This window comes from Phascolarctos cinereus, unplaced genomic scaffold (genome assembly GCF_003287225.1).
Source record: "Phascolarctos cinereus isolate Bilbo 61053 unplaced genomic scaffold, phaCin_HiC Scaffold_4;HRSCAF=312, whole genome shotgun sequence".
In the NCBI taxonomy this organism is placed as follows: Eukaryota; Metazoa; Chordata; class Mammalia; order Diprotodontia; family Phascolarctidae; genus Phascolarctos; species Phascolarctos cinereus.
The window spans coordinates 565,600,792-565,619,998 of NW_027555847.1; the positions used below are offsets into that span (position 1 = coordinate 565,600,792).

The window sequence follows — 19,207 nt, forward strand, 5'->3', positions numbered from 1 at the left end:
ATATTTCCAAAAATGAAAGCTATTAAGTAACATACGCACATACCTGTTAAAATAACTTCTACGTCATGAAAGTAAAACCAAAAAAGAATAATTATGAAAATGTAAAGCACACAGTTATTCCTTTAAATGATTATTATTATAATATGGATTATAAGTGGTGCCTTTCCTAGGCCTGGTGAGTCATCTAAACACAGCATACCAAGAAGATTCCAGCTCTTAGGAGACAGAAAAAAAGAAGGGGGAGGAAGGGGGAACAGGAAGAGAAACAAGAGAAGAGAAAGATAGAAGAGAGACTTCTAGTCACTCCTCAGCTCTATCTACTTCCCCCATGTCTACAGAGAAGCTGGGGAATTTATTCACGCTTTCCTATTGCTCCATCCTTATGTGGAGGAAGAATCCAGGACAGAAATCCATCAGGAAAAAAGAAAAAAAGAAAAATTAAAACAATTTCAAGAAAAGATGTATCTGTCCCTGTCAAGAAGAAAGGGGCCTGGTCAGAATAGAACCACAAGGCTTCTGATCCCTCACTCACTGGGGAAAACCTGTTTCCTGAAGCCCAAGCTATTATTGTTCAAATGAGATTCTATGCTTAGCTCTAGCTCCTTGAGGTCAAGGATGATTTCGTTTCTGTCTTTGTACCTTAAGGTTTAGAACAATACCTGGCACATTGAAAATAATAGATGCTTGTTAATTGATTGATCCCCCAGATACTTTGCCTACTCTTCCCTCCCCACCCCCACCATCCAAAGGTGATATTACTTATGTACATTGACATTCTACCAACAAAATAAGTTGTATTGGGATAAGAGAAGTCAGAATCCATTATATGAACAGAAAGCTGCCTCCCACAGTCTAGTGCAGAAGCCTTCTCGGGGCCATGTAGCTGGATCAAAGGGCTCCTGCTTTATATTCATGATAAATAACCTCCCCCCAAAAAAACTGTGACCTTCTAGGGAATCACTACCCTAGAAGAATATTGATGAGAGCTAGGTAGGGAAGGGGAAGGTTTTTGTTTTTGTTTTTAATCTCACCCCTGTTGAAACAGCTACAAACTGTCAATAGCTGAAAACAATGAAACCAAGGAGGGAATGGGAGGAAGTGGGACTTTAACTGAATATTGAAGCATAAGGATAGATAGATAGATAGATAGATAGATAGATAGATAGATAGATAGATAGATATTAGGCCTATGAGGTAGCTTGGTGGCACAGTGGATAGGGCAATTGATCTTGATTTAGGAAAACCTGAGTTCAAATTCAGTCTTAGATTCATACAAGCTTTGTGACCCTAGACAAAACGTTTAACTTCTATCAGTTGCTGGAGGCCAGCACCTGGTAGTGGGCCCCTAACCCCGTGAGATTACCACACCCCAAGCAGCTTGTTCCGGGACAAACCGGACAAACAAGATGTTGCCACACCGCCCCTGGAAAGTCCCGGAGGCCCATTTTCCCCTTTTGCCCCTCCCCGCTTTTGCCCTATATAAGCTTGTAACGCTCAAAAATAAAATTAGACCTTGCCTACCATCCTTTTGGTCTCACTCCTCCTTTTCACCCATTCCCTTCAGCCAGGGTCCTCCTCGACCCCCCACGTATACTGGCCCTGCAGGTCGGGGCAAGTGGCGCCCAACGTGGGGCTCGAGGTTCGGACTTCTGCCAGGCGGACCAGCATTGAGAAACGATTCGTCGCGACCCCCTCCTTCTCATCGCTCATGAAGAGCCCCTGCGTTTTGGTAAGTTGAGTTTTCGTCCGCCTCATTCTAATCATGGGTTCCAACCTTTCTAAGGAGCAGGTCTTTATCCAAGACCTTAAGCATGCCCTTAAGGAGAGAGGAGTTAAAGTTAAGAAAAAGGACCTTTTGAAATTCTTTCTTTTTGTAGATGAGGTCTGCCCTTGGTTTATGGTTACCGGCCCAGATATTCATCCGGGAAAGTGGCAGAAGGTCGGGAGAGACCTCAATAGAAAGTTGCAAACTGAAGGGCCAGAGGCGGTCCCTCCCTCGGCTTTTTCTTACTGGGGTATCATCAGAGACATAGTGGAATCTGCCCCTGGGGACCCAGGCAAGCGCCAACTCCTTTCGGTGGCAGAGTTTTGTTTACGCCCCTTGTCGCGGGCAGCTTCTGTTAAATCGCTACAGCGCCCTTTATCACGAACCGCCTCTACAAAGTCATTAGAATCAGTGGGAAAAAGTCCCCCTAGACCCCCCTCCGTGGTCATTACCATTCCGCCGGAACCTCCAAAGCCTCTTTATCCTCCCCTCCCTGTGGAAACGGTCCCGGCTACTGAACCTTTAACACTGCCTATAATTGCAAAACACAAAACTCCTCCTTTAGGAGATCCTGACCCTGATACTCTAGATCCCGGGGACGAGGCGGAACTGGAGGAAGAAGCCGCCCGATATAATAACCCGGACTGGCCCATAACTCCCCAGTACCTACCCCCTCCCTACATATCCCAGACTTGCGCTCCTGCGCTTTTGCCCCCCATTCCCACTTCCTCAGCCCTCACATCCGCCAGAAGTCAACTCTCCACTCAAGTTAAGGAGCTCCGAGAAGTCTTAGATCTACAAAAGCAATATGCACAACTCTCTTCGGAACTGAGTTCCCTGCAACACTCCCTCCAGAATTCTGTCATTTTTTCCCCCAATAGGTCGCAGTTACATCAGAAACCCCTGAAAAAGATCAGAGCCAGTGCTAGAGATAGAAAATCTAACAAGGCACAGCCCATGATATTCCCTGTTATGACCCGGTCTCGTCAGCCTGACTCCTCACACAACGACCCCAAGGAAGTTTCTGCCAGTGAAGGGGAGGGAGATGAAGAAAGTGAGGAAGAAGGGGAAGAGGACGAGGGAGAGGGGGAGGGACAGGATAGTGGAAAAATAGAAGAAGAGGAATGGGCAATTGGAAAAAAGGAAGGACAGCGGTTAGAATATAGGAGATTGCAGTTCAAAGGGATTAAGGATCTTAACGCCGCCGTCAAGTCCTATGGTCCTAACGCCCCGTTCACCCTCTCAGCTCTTGAATCTATGTCCCGCGGAGGATATCTCTTGCCGGCAGAATGGCTTCGTGTAGTACAGGCAGTCCTTTCAAGGGGGCAGTTCTTGACATGGAAAGCAGATTTCTTCGACCGCTGCCAATCCATGGCTACAGCCAACCAAAAATCCCCTGGCTCCCCCGCTTTAAAGTGGACTTATGAGAAGTTGAGTGGTCAAGGGAAATACGCAGAGGAGGCCAAACAACGCTGCCTCCCAATAGGCCTCTTGGCGCAAACCGCCAATGCTGCATTCGCGGCTTGGCGTGCCTTGCCCACTTCTGGATCCCCCCTTGCTCCGCTTAATAAGATCGTACAAGGAACTCAGGAAGATTTCTCTGAGTATGTTAGTAGGCTCTTGGAAGCAACTGAACGAACCTTAGGGCAAGAAGCGTCTAATGATCAGCTTGTGAGACGCTTAGCATATGAAAATGCTAACAATGCCTGTCGGTCTGCCTTACGCGGGAAGTGGAGAGATAAAACATTAGAGGAAATGATACGTATGTGCAGAGATGTAGATCCCTTCACTACCAAAATGTCCCAGGCCGTACATCTGGCCATAGGGGCAGCTCTCCAAACCGGGGACTCCCAAAAGGCATGCTTCCGGTGTGGTCAACCTGGCCATTTTGCCCGACAGTGCCCTAGTGCCCCTGACACTCCCTCCGCTCCAATCAGCAATAAGGCTTCCCAACCCTCCACCCTCTGCCCTCGGTGTAGGAAAGGGAAACACTGGGCAAATACCTGCCGCTCAACTACAGACGTTCATGGCCACCCTTTACAGGGAAACGGTCGGAGGGGCCAGCCCCGGGCCCCCCAGTCGACCCCCTTTGTTCGGGCCTCGGGGATCAGCCAGTCCACACCCCACTCCACATCCCACTCTTCAGAGCCACTGCAGGAAGCGCAGGGGTGGACTTGTGTGCCGCCTCCACCTCAGTATTGACTCCCGAGGGTGGCGTCCATATTATTCCTACAGGCATCTTTGGCCCCCCGCCCCCTGACTTCTATTTTTTCATCCTTGGTCGCGCCTCCGCTACTATTAATGGCCTCATGATTCACCCCTCCATTGTGGATAGTGATTACACGGGGGAAATTCAGATACTTGCCTCAACCCTGAAAGGGCCCCTCACTGTCCGTCAGGGACAACGCCTTGCGCAGGCTCTCCCGCTCCCCCTACAGACTCCATACCCTGCTCTCGCCACTGTTAGAGGCCACTCCAAGCCTGGTTCCTCAGACATCTATTGGGTCCAGGCCATTTCCCAAGACCGCCCCATGCTTACGCTTTTTATTCAAGGCAGGCTTTTTGAAGGAATATTAGATTCAGGAGCTGACTCGACTGTTATCTCAAAAGACAGTTGGCCATCTTCGTGGCCCCTTCAACCATCCATGACACACTTGCAGGGCATAGGTCAATCCCACAATACCCTACAGAGCTCTCAATGGCTGCCTTGGCAAGACAAAGAAGGAAATAAAGGGACTGTTCGGCCTTTTGTGATCCCCGGCTTACCTGTCAACTTATGGGGAAGGGACATTCTTTCACAGATGGGGGTAATTATGTGCAGCCCAAATACCGTTGTGACCCGTCAAATGCTCTCCCAGGGATTTCTCCCAGGGCAAGGATTAGGCAAGAAAGGTCAAGGGCAACTGTCCCCCATTGTTGCTGAAGGGAGAAAAGGACGAGCAGGCCTTGGTTGTGAGAGCCCAGATAATCAGAACCATTTTTCGTGAGGGCCACGGGTCCTCCTGCACTCCAGGCAGATAGGATCTCGTGGAGAAATGACCTACCCGTCTGGGTAGACCAGTGGCCCTTACCCAAGAAAAAACTGGAGGCAGCGCTTGCTTTAGTGCAGGAGCAACTAGCTGCAGGTCACATAGAACCATCTACATCCCCGTGGAACACGCCCATTTTTGTTATCCAAAAAAGATCAGGTAAATGGCGACTCTTACATGATTTACGGGCCGTCAATAAAACTATGATTCCTATGGGGGCCCTTCAACCTGGGCTCCCCTCCCCTGTAGCCATACCGCAAGATTTTTCTAAGATTACAATTGATCTTAAGGATTGCTTCTTTTCCATTCCCCTCCACCCTTCCGATTGTCAGCGCTTCGCTTTTAGTGTTCCTATTACCAATTGTGTGGGCCCTTCTCCGCGCTTTCAGTGGAAAGTTTTGCCACAAGGCATGGCTAATAGCCCTACGCTGTGCCAAAAATATGTTGCCCAAACAATTGATCCTTTCCGCTTGCAGTATCCCAAGCTTTATATTATCCATTATATGGACGATATCCTCCTTGCAGGACCAAATAATGAGGAATTGACTCAGGTATCACAGGAGCTCATTAAGGCGTTGGAATATCGGGGCCTTAATATTTCCCCTGATAAAGTGCAAACCTGCCCCCCCCAGCTGTTCTTGGGATTTGAACTCTTGACGAATCGCATTCTCTCCCAGAAGGTTCGCCTACGAGTGAGTCACCTTTGCTCCCTTAATGATTTCCAAAAATTACTGGGAGAATTGAATTGGCTTCGGCCATATCTTAAGATCACTACAGGGGAACTGCGACCCTTGTTTGATATTCTTAAAGGAGACTCCGATCCAAATTCACCCCGCTCTCTCACGCCGGAGGCCCGTAAGGCCCTTGCCTTAATTGAGCAAGCCATTCATGAACAACATATTGGCTATTACGCTCCTCAAAAACCTCTTTGGTTCTTAATTTTTTCCACCACTTTTTCTCCCACTGGATTGTTATGGCAGGGACATCCGTTATTCTGGATTCATATGCCAGCCACACCTACAAAGATCCTTTCTTCCTACCCGCATTTAACGGCAGGGCTCCTGCGCCTCGGCCGAGAGGCAGCCCTTCGACTTTTTGGTCGAGAACCAGATCATATTGTTTGCCCCTACACTGCTTCGCAGATTCAATGGCTGCTTCAGAATGATGATGATTGGGCAGTTAATTGCATTTCCTATATGGGAGCTATAGACAATCATTATCCCTCAGATAAGCTCATTCAGTTCTTTCAGAAAACACCCGTGGTCTTCCCAAGGATCACCAAAGCGGAGCCCATAGAGAGCGCCCATTTGGCGTTCACTGATGGCTCCGCCACAGGGAAGGCAGCCTTTAGTGTTGATGGACAGGTCACCTCTTTTGACACCCCTTTCACCTCCGCGCAGCTGGTAGAGCTCGCAGCGGTCATTAAGGTTTTTGAATCTGTCTCGGGCCCCCTCAATGTTTATACTGATAGTTCCTATATTGCACAGTCAGTCCCTCTATTGGAAACCGTCCCGTATATCCGTCCCTCCACTAATGCGTCTCCTCTTTTTGCCACTCTTCAGCTTCTAATTCTCTCCCGCGATCACCCCTTTTTCATTGGTCATATTCGTGCCCATTCCGACCTCCCCGGTCCTCTTTCTGAAGGGAATGATCAGGTTGATCAAGTAACTCGTCGCATTCTGCTTGCTCTGTCTGCCTCCCCTGTTGAGGCTGCCACACAAGCCCACAAGCTGCATCACCTGAATGCCCATACGCTTCGTCTCAAGTTCCCTATAACCCGGGAACAAGCCAGACAGATTGTGAAACAGTGCCCTGGTTGCCTGACCCTCCTTCCTGAACCTCATAATGGCATCAATCCCCGAGGTCTTATCCCCGGGGAACTTTGGCAAATGGATGTCACTCACTATCCCCCTTTTGGTCGGCTTAAATATGTTCATGTGTCCATTGATACCTTCAGTGGCTTCATTTTTGCCACCCTGCAACCTGGAGAGGCCACCAAACATGTCATTAATCACCTCCTTAGTGCCTTGGCGGTCCTCCCGCAGCCCAAAATTCTTAAGACAGATAATGGCCCTGGTTATACCAGTTCTTCTTTCAGATCTTTTTGTACACAGTTGCATATTAAGCATGTTACTGGTATACCCTATAATCCTCAAGGGCAAGGAATTGTGGAAAGGGCCCATCAGACACTGAAAAACATGATCCTGAAATTACAATCAGGGAGGGAAGTTCTTTATCCCAGAGCTGGCAATGCCAAAACATTGCTCAATCACGCTCTTTTTGTTTTAAATTTTCTCACTCTGGACACTGCGGCAAAGAGTGCCGCAGACCGCCTTTGGCATTCCACTACGGCCCAAACCTACGCTCAGGCAAAATGGAAAGATCCCCTGCTTGGCAAATGGCAGGGCCCTGATCCTGTGTTAATCTGGGGCAAAGGCCATGCTTGTATTTATGACTCAAAGTGCCAAAATGCTAGATGGTTGCCTGAAAGGCTGATTAGGTTGATGGACAAGCCAGAAACTCATAATGCCGTCCAGGGAACCACACCCCCCTGAGACACCTCTGTTTTCTTTCTCTGTTTTACAGAAAATGACGATCCTCGTAATTTTCCTCCTGTTCCGTGGGAGCCACGGTGGTTTTCAATCTCCTGACCCAGTAGCGCTCAGCCGTGCCCTCTTTGGAAGCCCTTGTGACTGCGGCGGGGGCACGTTCACTGTCCGTCCCGCCACCTACACGCAAGAAGTGGACTGCGGGGAAAAGACAGCCTACCTCGCCTACCGTCATTCTATCACGGGCGTCTCCAAACCCAAGTGGGAATGCGTAAGGAAGCCCCGAGTTATCCCTCCGAATGGTGGCCAGCCCGGGCCTTGCCCCAGTGATTGCAACTACCTTGAGGCCTTGCACTCCACATGCTATAGTTCTACCCAGCAGTGCAGTGGCAGCTCAGGAACAGTCTATCTTACTACAATACAGGAAAGAGAATATGGTGGCTCCACAGGAGGGGACTGGGCGCATATAACTAGCCAAGGCCTACGTGGAAGTACCAATAAGTATGCTCAGGCTTCCTGTCGTAAAGAAAATATTGGAAAAAATGTCTGTTGGCCCCTTCATGCACCTGTCCATATCTCTGATGGGGGTGGCCCTACAGACCAAATTAGGGAACATGAGGTTAGGGAACGAATAAATGAAATAATTAAGAGTATGTATCCCCCCATCCATTACCATCCACTTGCACTGCCCAAACCCCGGGGAACGGACCTAGATGTCCAAACTTCAGAAATCCTTGAAGCAACACTTAAGGCCCTTAATTACTCTAACCCTGATTTGGCTGCCGATTGCTGGCTGTGTATGGCCCTTGGCACACCTATGCCCATAGCTTTGATGTCCAAAAATGGCTCCACATCCACAAATTGCACACTTAGTCCACCTTTTAAGGTACAACCTGTTGGTCTCCGCCCCTCTCCTTGTATCCAAGCCCCATTTCAGAATTCCACTGCTGATATTGATGTTGGTTTTGCTACCTTTGCTAATTGCTCTGAAGTCAAAAACTATACCTCACAGGAACCTCTCTGTCCCCTGCCGGGACAACTTTTCGCCTGTGGGGGAAATATGGCCTACTCTGCTCTCCCCAGAATTGGACAGGACTCTGCACACAAATTTCAATCCTCCCTGATATCGACATCATTCCGGGAGATGAGCCTGTCCCACTGCCCAGTTTTGATTATATTACTGGAAGACCCAAGAGGGCTGTTGCATTTATCCCCCTCCTTGTTGGCCTTGGGATTACAGGGGCACTCGCTACCGGCTCTGCCGGCATAGGAGTTGCTGTTGATTCATATACAAAACTATCCCATCAATTTCTTAATGATGTGCAAACCCTCTCGGGGACGATAAATGACCTTCAAGACCAAATTGACTCCCTGGCGGGAGTCGTTCTTCAGAATAGGAGGGGCCTAGATTTACTCACGGCAGAACAAGGGGGAATTTGCTTAGCCCTACAAGAAAAATGTTGCTTCTATGCAAATAAATCTGGGATAGTGCGGGATAAAATCAAAAAACTGCAAGAGGATCTGATTGAAAGACGCAGAAAACTTTTTGAAAATCCCCTCTGGAGTGGCTTGAATGGAGTCCTCCCATACCTCCTCCCTCTTCTTGGACCTTTAATTGGTCTCCTCCTACTTTTTTCTTTTGGACCTTGGGCCTTTACCAGACTAACCTCTTTCATTAAGACGCAGATTGAGGCTTCTCTTAAAAACACCGTCAATATCCATTACCACCAACTTGCTTCGTCAGAAGATCCTACTGATACCATGGAAGAGGGTCTCCAGTTCTCGAAGCTCGTGCATCCGGAATCTCGCTGCTCGCGGTGGTGGAGAAATATTAAGGATAAAAAGTGATCTGGCAGCTGTGAGAGAGCCCATGACGGGAATATTGAGGTCCCATGTTTCAAAAAAAAAGATCAGCGCGGCTGCAGTTGTTTCCCCATGACGGGAATAGAGTGAGGCCATGATGGGTTACATCGTGGGGTCCCCTCGCTTAGCCTAAGACAGGGACCACTGCCACTAATGCGCTTTGAACATGGAGGCCGACCTCATAGCCTAAGACAGGCCTCTCACCTGCTATTTTAAATACAAAATGGGGGACATGCTGGAGGCCAGCACCTGGTAGTGGGCCCCTAACCCCGTGAGATTACCACACCCCAAGCAGCTTGTTCCGGGACAAACCGGACAAACAAGATGTTGCCACACCGCCCCTGGAAAGTCCCGGAGGCCCATTTTCCCCTTTTGCCCCTCCCCGCTTTTGCCCTATATAAGCTTGTAACGCTCAAAAATAAAATTAGACCTTGCCTACCATCCTTTTGGTCTCACTCCTCCTTTTCACCCATTCCCTTCAGCCAGGGTCCTCCTCGACCCCCCACGTATACTGGCCCTGCAGGTCGGGGCAATCAGTCTCAGTTTCTTCATTGAAAAACTGAGGATAATAACAGCACACACCCCACCTTCAGGGTTGTTGTGAAGAGAAGATACATTTATAACTTACATAAATATGTTTGTATCTGTAAGGTTCTTTGTAGACTTTAAAACACTATATAAATACTAGCTAGCTTTTCTTAAGTGCTAAATATTAGGAGATAGAACATTGCATTATGAATGTCTCAAGAAAAGATGAATAAAGCATGAGCATGGCAAGTTCTGGGAATGATAGAAAGAACTTACAGAATGAGAAATGTAGCCTGGAGATACCTTTCCACCTTCATAGCCAAAAAAAGAAGAGGTATTTAGGAGCAGAGCAATAGTATTCCAGCTCCCCCTCCCATAGATAATTCCTCTTGCCTTTCTGATTGTGGTAGCACTCACCTCTTAAGATTGTGCTGTGAATTCTATTCAAAGTACTGGAAAACTTTCCCAGTTCTCTTAATTTAATTCAACTCAATAGTGTATTCTAGGCATTGTGATGAGTCCTGGGGATATATAAATAAGAAGACAATCCCAGCTCTCAAGGAGTTTACAATGTAATGATAAGAGATATATTTGCATTTTATTGTGTGGATTCTACTGATTAGCCTTCCCCATTTACAGTCATACCCCTCCTGTCTCCTTTAAGCTCCCTATACTTCAAGCCTGGATAATTCAGTGATAAGACACAGTAGACACAGTGTCAGTAAGACCTGAGTTCAAATGTACATTCAGATACTTATTAGCTGTGTGACCTTGGGCAAATTACTCTGTTTGCCTCAATTTTCTCATCTATAAAATGGAGATGATAATAAGACCTACCTCCCAAAAGGTTCAAATGAAAAAAAAATCAAATTGCAAAGCACTTACATAAGTGATATAAATAAAAGTGCTATATAAATATTAGCTATTATCATTGTTGTTATTAATTTCACTTGGGTTATCAAATAACAATATTTGTAGAGCATTTAGAACAATGCTGGTACATAATAATAGTTTTAAAAATACTTATTCTCTTTCCTTCCCCTTACTTTGTATACACTGAGCAACAACCTAGGACTTAACTACTAAATTGTGAGTTTCAATCTCTACTAAAGGGATGGAAGGAGGAATTTCTCCATGCTGCCAAAATTGCATTTTGTGTAATTGTGCTTCACAATAATAACTGACATCTATATAACATTTGAATCTTTGTGAACTATTTCACACATATTATCTCATTTGATCCTCACAATAATCCTGAGAAGATACTGCTTTTATTCGATTTTACAAATATGGAAAATTAGATTAAGTGACTTGTCCAATGTCACAAACCTCACCAGGAGAACACATATCAAACAGACAACTGTTACTATAGAGAGGGAGCCCCAAAGACAAGACCAGCATTTCCTTTTAGCTACAAAGACCATAATGTCGTTGGAGAACATGAACAGGCAGGGTTGCTTTTAGCTTGGTCCTGGGACTCTGTTTAGGAAACAGATGCGTAGGAAAGGGAGGAGGAGAAAAAGAACGCTAATTCACCCAATCACTCTCTTGTCTATGGGTTTCTCAGTTGATTAAATGTTAATGTTAAGGGATGATTCAGACTTTTCTTCCATGTGCCTCACTGCTGATTCATCAATTTGGCCCAAACTGGGTTGTTAACAAAGACTTTTACGGCATGCCCTTAACTTTCCAATCCCTTCTTGGCCATCCAAGTGACCTTTGTCACAAACTGTCAATTGCAGCACACTCCCATTTGTACAATTCTGGTCCTAAAATTCCAAAGATTTTAGAGGAGTGGGCTTTCCCTTTTGACTCCTCTCTATTCACTGCTTGCATTTTCCTTTAATTCCTTTCTCTATGATTTTGACTGAATTTTTTTCTTTGCCATTTATATATTGTACTCCTTTTCAAAGTGATTTAGAAGGCTGGTCCTTTTTTTTTTGTAAGGCAAATTTTTTAAAAATATTTTTGTTTCCTTGTTTCAATAAACACTTTGTAACCACATTCCCAGTATTTTGGCTTCTGACTGGTTATCTTATGAGTCAGGTTCACAAGCTGCCTTTTCTGCAGAGAGAAGTGGCCGGAAGGTTCAAATCCTTGCTGCAAAACAAAGTAGCCGATTTGTAACTATGCCCAAAGGACTCTAAAAAATGTTCCTACCCTTTGACCCAGCAATAGTACTTCTAGGGCTGTAAAAGTGGGAAAAGGACCCACATATGCAAAAATATTTATAGCAGCTCTTTTTGTGGTGGCAAGGAATTGGATATTGAATGGATGCCTATCAATTGGGGAATGGCTGAACAAGTTGTGGTATATGAATGTAATGGAATACTATCATGCCATAAGAAATGATGAGCAGGCAGACCAGAAAAACCTGGAAAGACTTATATGGACTGATGCTGAGTGAAGTGAGCAGAATCAAGAGAATACTGTACACAGTAACAGCCACATTGTGTGATGACTAACTTTGATAAACTTAGCCCTTCTCAGCAATGCAAGGACCTAAGACATCTCCAAAGGTCTAGTGATGGAAAATGCTATCCACATCCAAAGAAAGAACTACAGAGTTTGAATGCAGATCCTAGCATACTATTTGCTATTTTTTCTTCTGTTTTGTTTCCTCTTTCTGGTGGTTACTCCTATTGGTTCTAATTCTTACTTACAACATCACTAATGTGAAAATGTGTTTAATAGGAATTTATATTCCTATTTTGGGGAAGAAGGGAGGGAGGGAGGGAGGGGGAGAAAAATTTAAAACTCAAAAGCTTGTGGAAGTGATTGTTTATAAATCAAAATAAATTAATAAAAAAAACATAGTAGCCATGTTATAAGTATCAGTTTTCTCATTTCTAAAATGGAGATAAAAATACTTTCATTACCTATGGTTAGTATGAGCAAATTGGTTTGTAAATCTTAAAGCACTATATAAATAGAAAGTATTTTTATTGCATTGTTCTGTCGCTGGGGATAAAAGAGAGTATAGAAGCATAGAATGCTTATTTTAGTCAGCCAAAGGCAACTGTGAACATTTGGTTTTTTCCTTGAAAAACTGCTGGTTTTAGATTTTTCTCAAAAGCAAAAAACCTATAAAAGCCAACAGTTTTCTTTCTGTCCCACAATTGTGTTGTTAGTAGTCTAAATCTGGTGATGACAAAAATATGTTGACATTACAGCCAAATCTTCATGTCACTGTAGTTCTAACTGTGTCTGTGTAGGTCTGACTATGAGTAGGAGGCTTCAGGCAGATGTGGAATAACTAGGCAAGGGGAATCCAAACTCTTTCTCCACTCTTGAAATCCCAGGGTGGATTGGATTATCTGAAAGAACCTCCAGTGGAGCTCTTAAAATTTCTACAACTACTGAAGAATCTCTATTACTGCCCCATCCCACACAGTCCCATACTTAAGTAAGGCAGAGAAAGAACTCCAGAGCACATTCCTGAATGGGAACCTAAATTGGTGGTGAATGAAGGGTGGAGATTGGTGCTTTCATTCGCCCTTCCAAATGAAGGTTTGAGTGTAGAATCGAAAGAATATCAGAAATGAAGAGAAGCTTAAATAGATGATATTAAAAAATCAAATTTAGGGCAGTGTCAAAATGAGAGAGAAGATGGAATATTATTGCTGAGCTCTCCCAATATTCCCTTCCAAGCAATTTTTAAAGAATACTTTAAACTGAATTCAGAAGTGTCATAGCCAACCAAATATCAGATGGAGACATTTTGTTTTCCAGTACAAGAAAACTTAGGAGGTCAGAAGGTGAAGTCTGTGACACTGGGGTGAGGGCTGGCTTGGAAAACACACAGCAGGAACATTGGCAGCCCCAGCTGCGTGTGGGCCTTGGAGGCTTCTATGCAGAGCAAAAACAGCAGCTTCAGAACTCTCAGCCCAGAAATGGTCAGATGACTGGAAAACTGTTCTGAAATTGATTATAGGGGCCCCCTGTGCTAGCACAGGACACACAACTGGGCATTGTTTGTCAAATCAATTGGCCATACCTGGTTCTGGGTAGGCAGAGGTTCTAGGGCAGAAAGAAACACTTGTAGAAAGGATCAGGGGCCCTGGTCACAGTTTCAGGGTAGAGAGAAGCCCTAGCACTTATGGTTACAAGGAAGCAGGAGTCCTTCCTAGGCAAGGACCATAACACAAACCAGAGGAGAAAGGACCACACCTCTCCCCAGATCACATCACCCTGGAAGCACTAAAAACTTCCAAACTCTTCAATTAGCTGTGAAATTGCAAAGCAAAAAAGCCTAAAGTTTAGAACAGTGCCCCACCCCTCAGGTGAGCAAAACTTAACTTTAACACAAAACTCAAATATAAGAAATAGGCTAGAAAAATGAGTAAACAACAACAACCTTGACCATAAAAACCTGTGATTGGTGAAATCTGAAATAACTGAGGAAATAAAGTTTTGAGCTCTGGAGCATAAGAATTTATTAAGCAACACATCTCTACTGCGTAACAAATTGAGACCAAACCTGCTCAACTAGAAGAAACTTTTCAAATATCATGGAGATGCAATCAAGATCACACAAGATTTAGCAGCTGTCATGTTAAACGAGCAGAGTGCTGGCTTGAAACTTGATATTCTAGAACACACAAAAAAAAATAGTACGCAGCACAACTGAGTATGATATTTCAGGAGGAAAATGGTTATTTGATGAAATAGAGGACTTTCAAACATTTCTGATGAAAGGAACAGAAGTGAATAGAAATCTGATATGCAAACACAAGACTCAAGAGAAGCATCAAAAGGTAAATATGAAAAAGAAAATGACATCATAAGATAAAACTATTTATCTTCCTATATGGGAATATGACACATGTAACTCATAAGAATTTTTTTTTTAGCATTGGGACACTTGAGATTATATAGACAGAGAGCACAGGCATAAGTTGATTATGTTGAAATGATTTTTTTAAAATGGAGCTCTGAGAAAGAGGGATGCAGTGGGAAAAGGGAACAAAAGGAGGAAGAATAGGGGAAATTATCTCAAATAAGAGGCACACAAGAAAAAGTGTCTACAGTGGATTGGAAATGAGGGAGGGGAACAGGCAAGGCTTGAACCTCACTCTCATCTGAAATAGTTCAAAGAGGGAAGAATATCAATACACAATCAGCTGGGAATAGATAACTACTTTTCTCATTGGGGACGTAGTAGAGGAAGAGAAAAGGAGAAAAGAGTGCAGTGATAAGAAGGAGGGCAAGTTGAGGGAGGCAGTGGTCAGAAGCAAAACAGACTTTAGAGGAGAGACATAGCAAAAAAAAAACAAAGACAGAGAGAGAGAGAACGGTAAAAAAAATATGAAGGGAAATGTACAGTTATCAATTATAATTGTATGAAAGGTATGAACTTATCCATAAAACAAAAGTAGTTAGCAGAATGGATTAGAAGTCAGAATCCAATAATATGTTCATAAAAAACACACTAGAAACAGAAAGATACGTGCACATAGTTAAATAAGGGGCTAAAGTAGAATGTATTATGCTCACACAGTTGTTTTTCAGTCATATCTTACTTTTCACGACCCCATTGTGTTTTTCTTGACAAGGATACTGTGGTAGTTTGCCACTTCCTCCTCTAGCTCATTTTACTGATGAGTAACAGAGGGAAATGGTTAAATAATTTACCAGGATCACACAACTAGTAAGTGCCTGAGGCTGGTTTTGACCTCACAAAGATGAGTCATTCTGACTCCAGGCCTGGCATTCTATCCACTGCATCATCTAATGTCTAAAAAACATGCTGCAGTAACACTCACTATATCAGACTAAGAAAAAAGCAAAGATAGACCTAATTAAAGGAGATAATCAAGGAAACTAAATTTTGCTAAAAGGTACCATAGATAAATAGACTTCTGGGAGCCCAGATGTTGGAGTAATCAGTAAATCACCATAACCCTCCTCTATTTTCCCCCAAACAACCATAAAATAGCACCCCAAATAAGTTTTGCAACAGCGGAACCACCAAAAAGATGGGATTAAATCTTTTAGCCTAAGTAACTTGGAAGATCAAGATCAAGAAAGGTCTATTATACTTGGGTAAAAGGGGAGTGTGTCCAGGATAGGAAGTGTCCAAGTAAGCCACATCTCAGCAAACCAGCAAAAGATCTTGAGCCCCAGTGAGATGGAACAGGCAAACACCACCAGGAAAGTCCCCATGCCTCAGCACAGCAAGAGCATAGCCAGATCCGAGAACCACCATATGCTTCAGCATAGTCCCAGGCAAGCAGGCAGCCTCCAGTAGCCAGACCTCCATATGCTTCAGTACAGCCCTGGGGAAATGCAGAAATACCCCCACTGACCTCAGCACACATGAGACACCACTGCTAGGACCTTGGCCCAGCACCAAGTAACCTGCCATACCACTATGGCCTCCAGCAGCACCAGCCACACCTCACACCACACCCTAAAGCACAGCACCAGACAAGAGGATCCCCCATGGGCCTCACAGCAACATCAGTGCAGCATCAGGCAATCAGCCAGGGCTTGCAGCTTCCGGCACAAGGAGCCTGAGACAGAGCCTCTTCCACTCCAGGACCAGAGCTCAAATTAAAAAATTAAAAAAGGAAAAAGACAAAAAAAAATGGATGAGCAAAAAAAATAATAATCTGAATATAGGAAGTTACTATGCAGACAGGGAAGACCGAGACAAACTCAGAAGAGGACAACAATGTCAATACACTTATGGGCAAAACGTCAAAGAAAAATGGGAAGTGGTCTCAAGTACAGAATGAATTCAAGGAAAAGCTAAAAAAAGGAGCTGGAAAATCATATAAGAGGGGAAGAAGAAAAATTGGGGGGGAAATGAGAGTGATACCAGAGAATTATGAAAAAAAAAAGAGTCAACAGCTTGGAAAATGAAAACAACTGCTTAAAAAGTAGAATTGACCAAATGGAAAAGGAAGTACAAGAGATAATTGAGGAAAACAACTCCTTTAAAGTTAGAATTGGGCAAGTGAAAGCTAATGACTATGAGATATCAAGAATCAATCAAACAAATTCAAAAGCATGAAAAAGCAGAAGAAATGTAAAATACTTCATGAGAAAAACAACTAACCTGGAAAGTTGATCCAGAAGAGACAATGTCAAAATCATTGGACAACCTGAAAGCCATAATCAAAAGGAGGACCTGGACAGCATCTTTCAAAAATTATCAAGCAAAACTTCCCTGATGTCCTAGAAGCAGAGGGCAAGATAGGCATTGAAAGAATCTAACAATCACCTCAGGAAAGAGATCCCAAAATTAAAACCCCAAGGAACATTATGGTCAAATTTCAGAACTATCATGTCAAGGAAAAAAATACAACAAGTGGCCAGAGAGAAACAACTCAAATATCAGGAAGTCACAATCAGGATCACGCAGGACTTGGCAGCTGCAATATTAAAGGATTAGGGGTCATGGAACATAATATTCTGGAAGGCAAAGGAGCTAGACATGCAACCAAGAATCACTTTCCCAGGAAAATTAAGCATAATGCATCCAGGGAAAAAATGATAATTCAACAAAATAGGATTTCCAGCCTTCATAAGAAGACCAGAAAAGAACAAAAAAAAAATTGATCCCCAATAGCAAAACCCCAGACAAGCATAAAAAAGTTTAAAAAAAGGTAAAAAAACATATTCAATGGAGCTTAACTGTTTGCATCTCTACATAGGAAGATGATATTTGTAATTCTTAAAAATGTTACCACTACTAGTACAGCTACAAGGAATATACATAGCTATAGGGTACATAAGGGGAATTTGAGGGAATGACATAAAATAATTAAGGGATGAGAAAGAAGAATACACTGGGTGCAGAAGGAAAGGAAAAGTGGAATGGGGCAAATTATTTCACATGAAAAGGTGCAAAAAACTATTACAGTGGAGGGAAAGATGGGAGGAAGGGTGATGGACATCACCTGAACTTTACTGTCATCATTATTGGCTCAAAGAGGGAATAATTTGCACAATCAGTTGGGTATAGTGATCTATCTTACCAAAAAGGAAAGTAGGAGGAAAATAGATTAAGTAAAAAAAAGGGGGTTGCTGACTGAAGGGAGAGTAGTAGACAGAAGCAAAACATTGGTGAGGGGGGAAAGGGTAAGAGGAGAGAGAAGACAAATGAGAGGAAAAATAGGATGGAGGGAAATACACAGTTCACAATAACTGTGAATATGAAGGGGATGACTTTCCCATAAAATGGAAGCAGACAGCAGAGTGAATCAAAAAACAGAATACTAGAATATGTTGTTTAGAAGAAAAGTACTTGAAGCAGATGCGCAGAGAATAAAGGTAAAATTATGCTTCAGCTGAAATAAAATAAAAAAAGCAGGTGTAGCAATTCTGATCTCAGACAAAGCAAAAGCAAAAAAAGTGCTGATTAAAAGAGATAAGGAAGATTAGAAGGAAAGCATACAGCTGAGAAACAATCTTCATAGCAAGTATCTCTGATAAAAGCTTAATTTCTCAAATATATAGATAACTCAGTCAAATTTATAAGAATACAAGCCATTCCTCAATTGATAAATGATCAAAGGATTGGCTGTTTGGACCTCTTTTGTCATTTGGGTTAGGCTGTTTTTTAAGGTATTATTTTCTTAAGTATTTTGGGGGTCTTCTTTAGCAAGCTGTTGACTTGTTTTTCATGATTTTCTTGCATCACTCTCAGTTTTTACTCTACTTCTCTTACTTGCTTCTCAAACTCCTTTTTGAGCTCTTCCATGGCACGGGACCAATTCATATTTTTCTTGGAGGCTTTGGATGTAGGAGCTTTGACTTTACTGTCTTCTTCTGGTTGTATGTTTTGATCTTTGTCACCAAAGTAAGATTCTATGGTCTGACTCTTTTTGTGCTGCTTGCTCGTGATCCCAGACAATTATTTGAGTTATAAACTCATTGTTAAGGTAGGGATCTGCTTCCAGTGTGGAGAATGTACCATCCCAAGCTTCAGGGGCTTTGCGCAGCTGTTTTTCAGAGATAATTCCAGGGACCTGTAAATTTTCAGTTCTTCCAAGGTGGTATGATCAAGGGTGAGGTGTTTATTCCTTTCCTGGCCTGTGCTCTGGTCTATGAGTGAGCACAAGCACTGTTTTCTGTCTTGGAACTGGGAGGAGGATTTTTCTCTGCACTGCCACTACAAGCTCCACCACACTGTTGTAGGTCCTCAGGACAGCCACCCAGAACTACGACCCAAACCCAAGCACTGGCAAAGCAAGACAATCCTGCAGCAGCAAAGAGATCCCTGCAATCCCCTTTTGATCAGCCACTTGATTCCCCCTCAATCTGTGGGGTGGAAGTTCTGGAGGTAGAGCCACTGACCTGGGGCCATGGGTGGGGACTGGGGCTGGGACCCCACACTTCTCTCTCACAGCAGACACAGACTTTTCCTAATGACCTTCTAGGTTGTCTTTGGAGTACATGGATGGAGAGGTCTGGAAACCACCACAGCTGCCGGTGATTCAGTCCTGTGAGTCCTGCTCCATGTT

The 19,207-nt window shown here is 43.9% G+C and overlaps 1 protein-coding gene across 1 annotated transcript; it reads left to right on the forward strand.

Annotated features, from left to right (window-relative positions):
* Positions 1–1,348: 1,348 nt before the first annotated feature.
* LOC110192008 (syncytin-1-like) lies at positions 1,349–9,647 on the forward strand. Its single transcript, XM_078153621.1, is given in 3 exon segments — positions 1,349–1,729; positions 7,381–8,422; positions 8,425–9,647. Coding segments are annotated over 3 exon segments (1,830 nt in total). The 5' UTR covers positions 1,349–1,708; the 3' UTR covers positions 9,192–9,647.
* Positions 9,648–19,207: the final 9,560 nt, after the last annotated feature.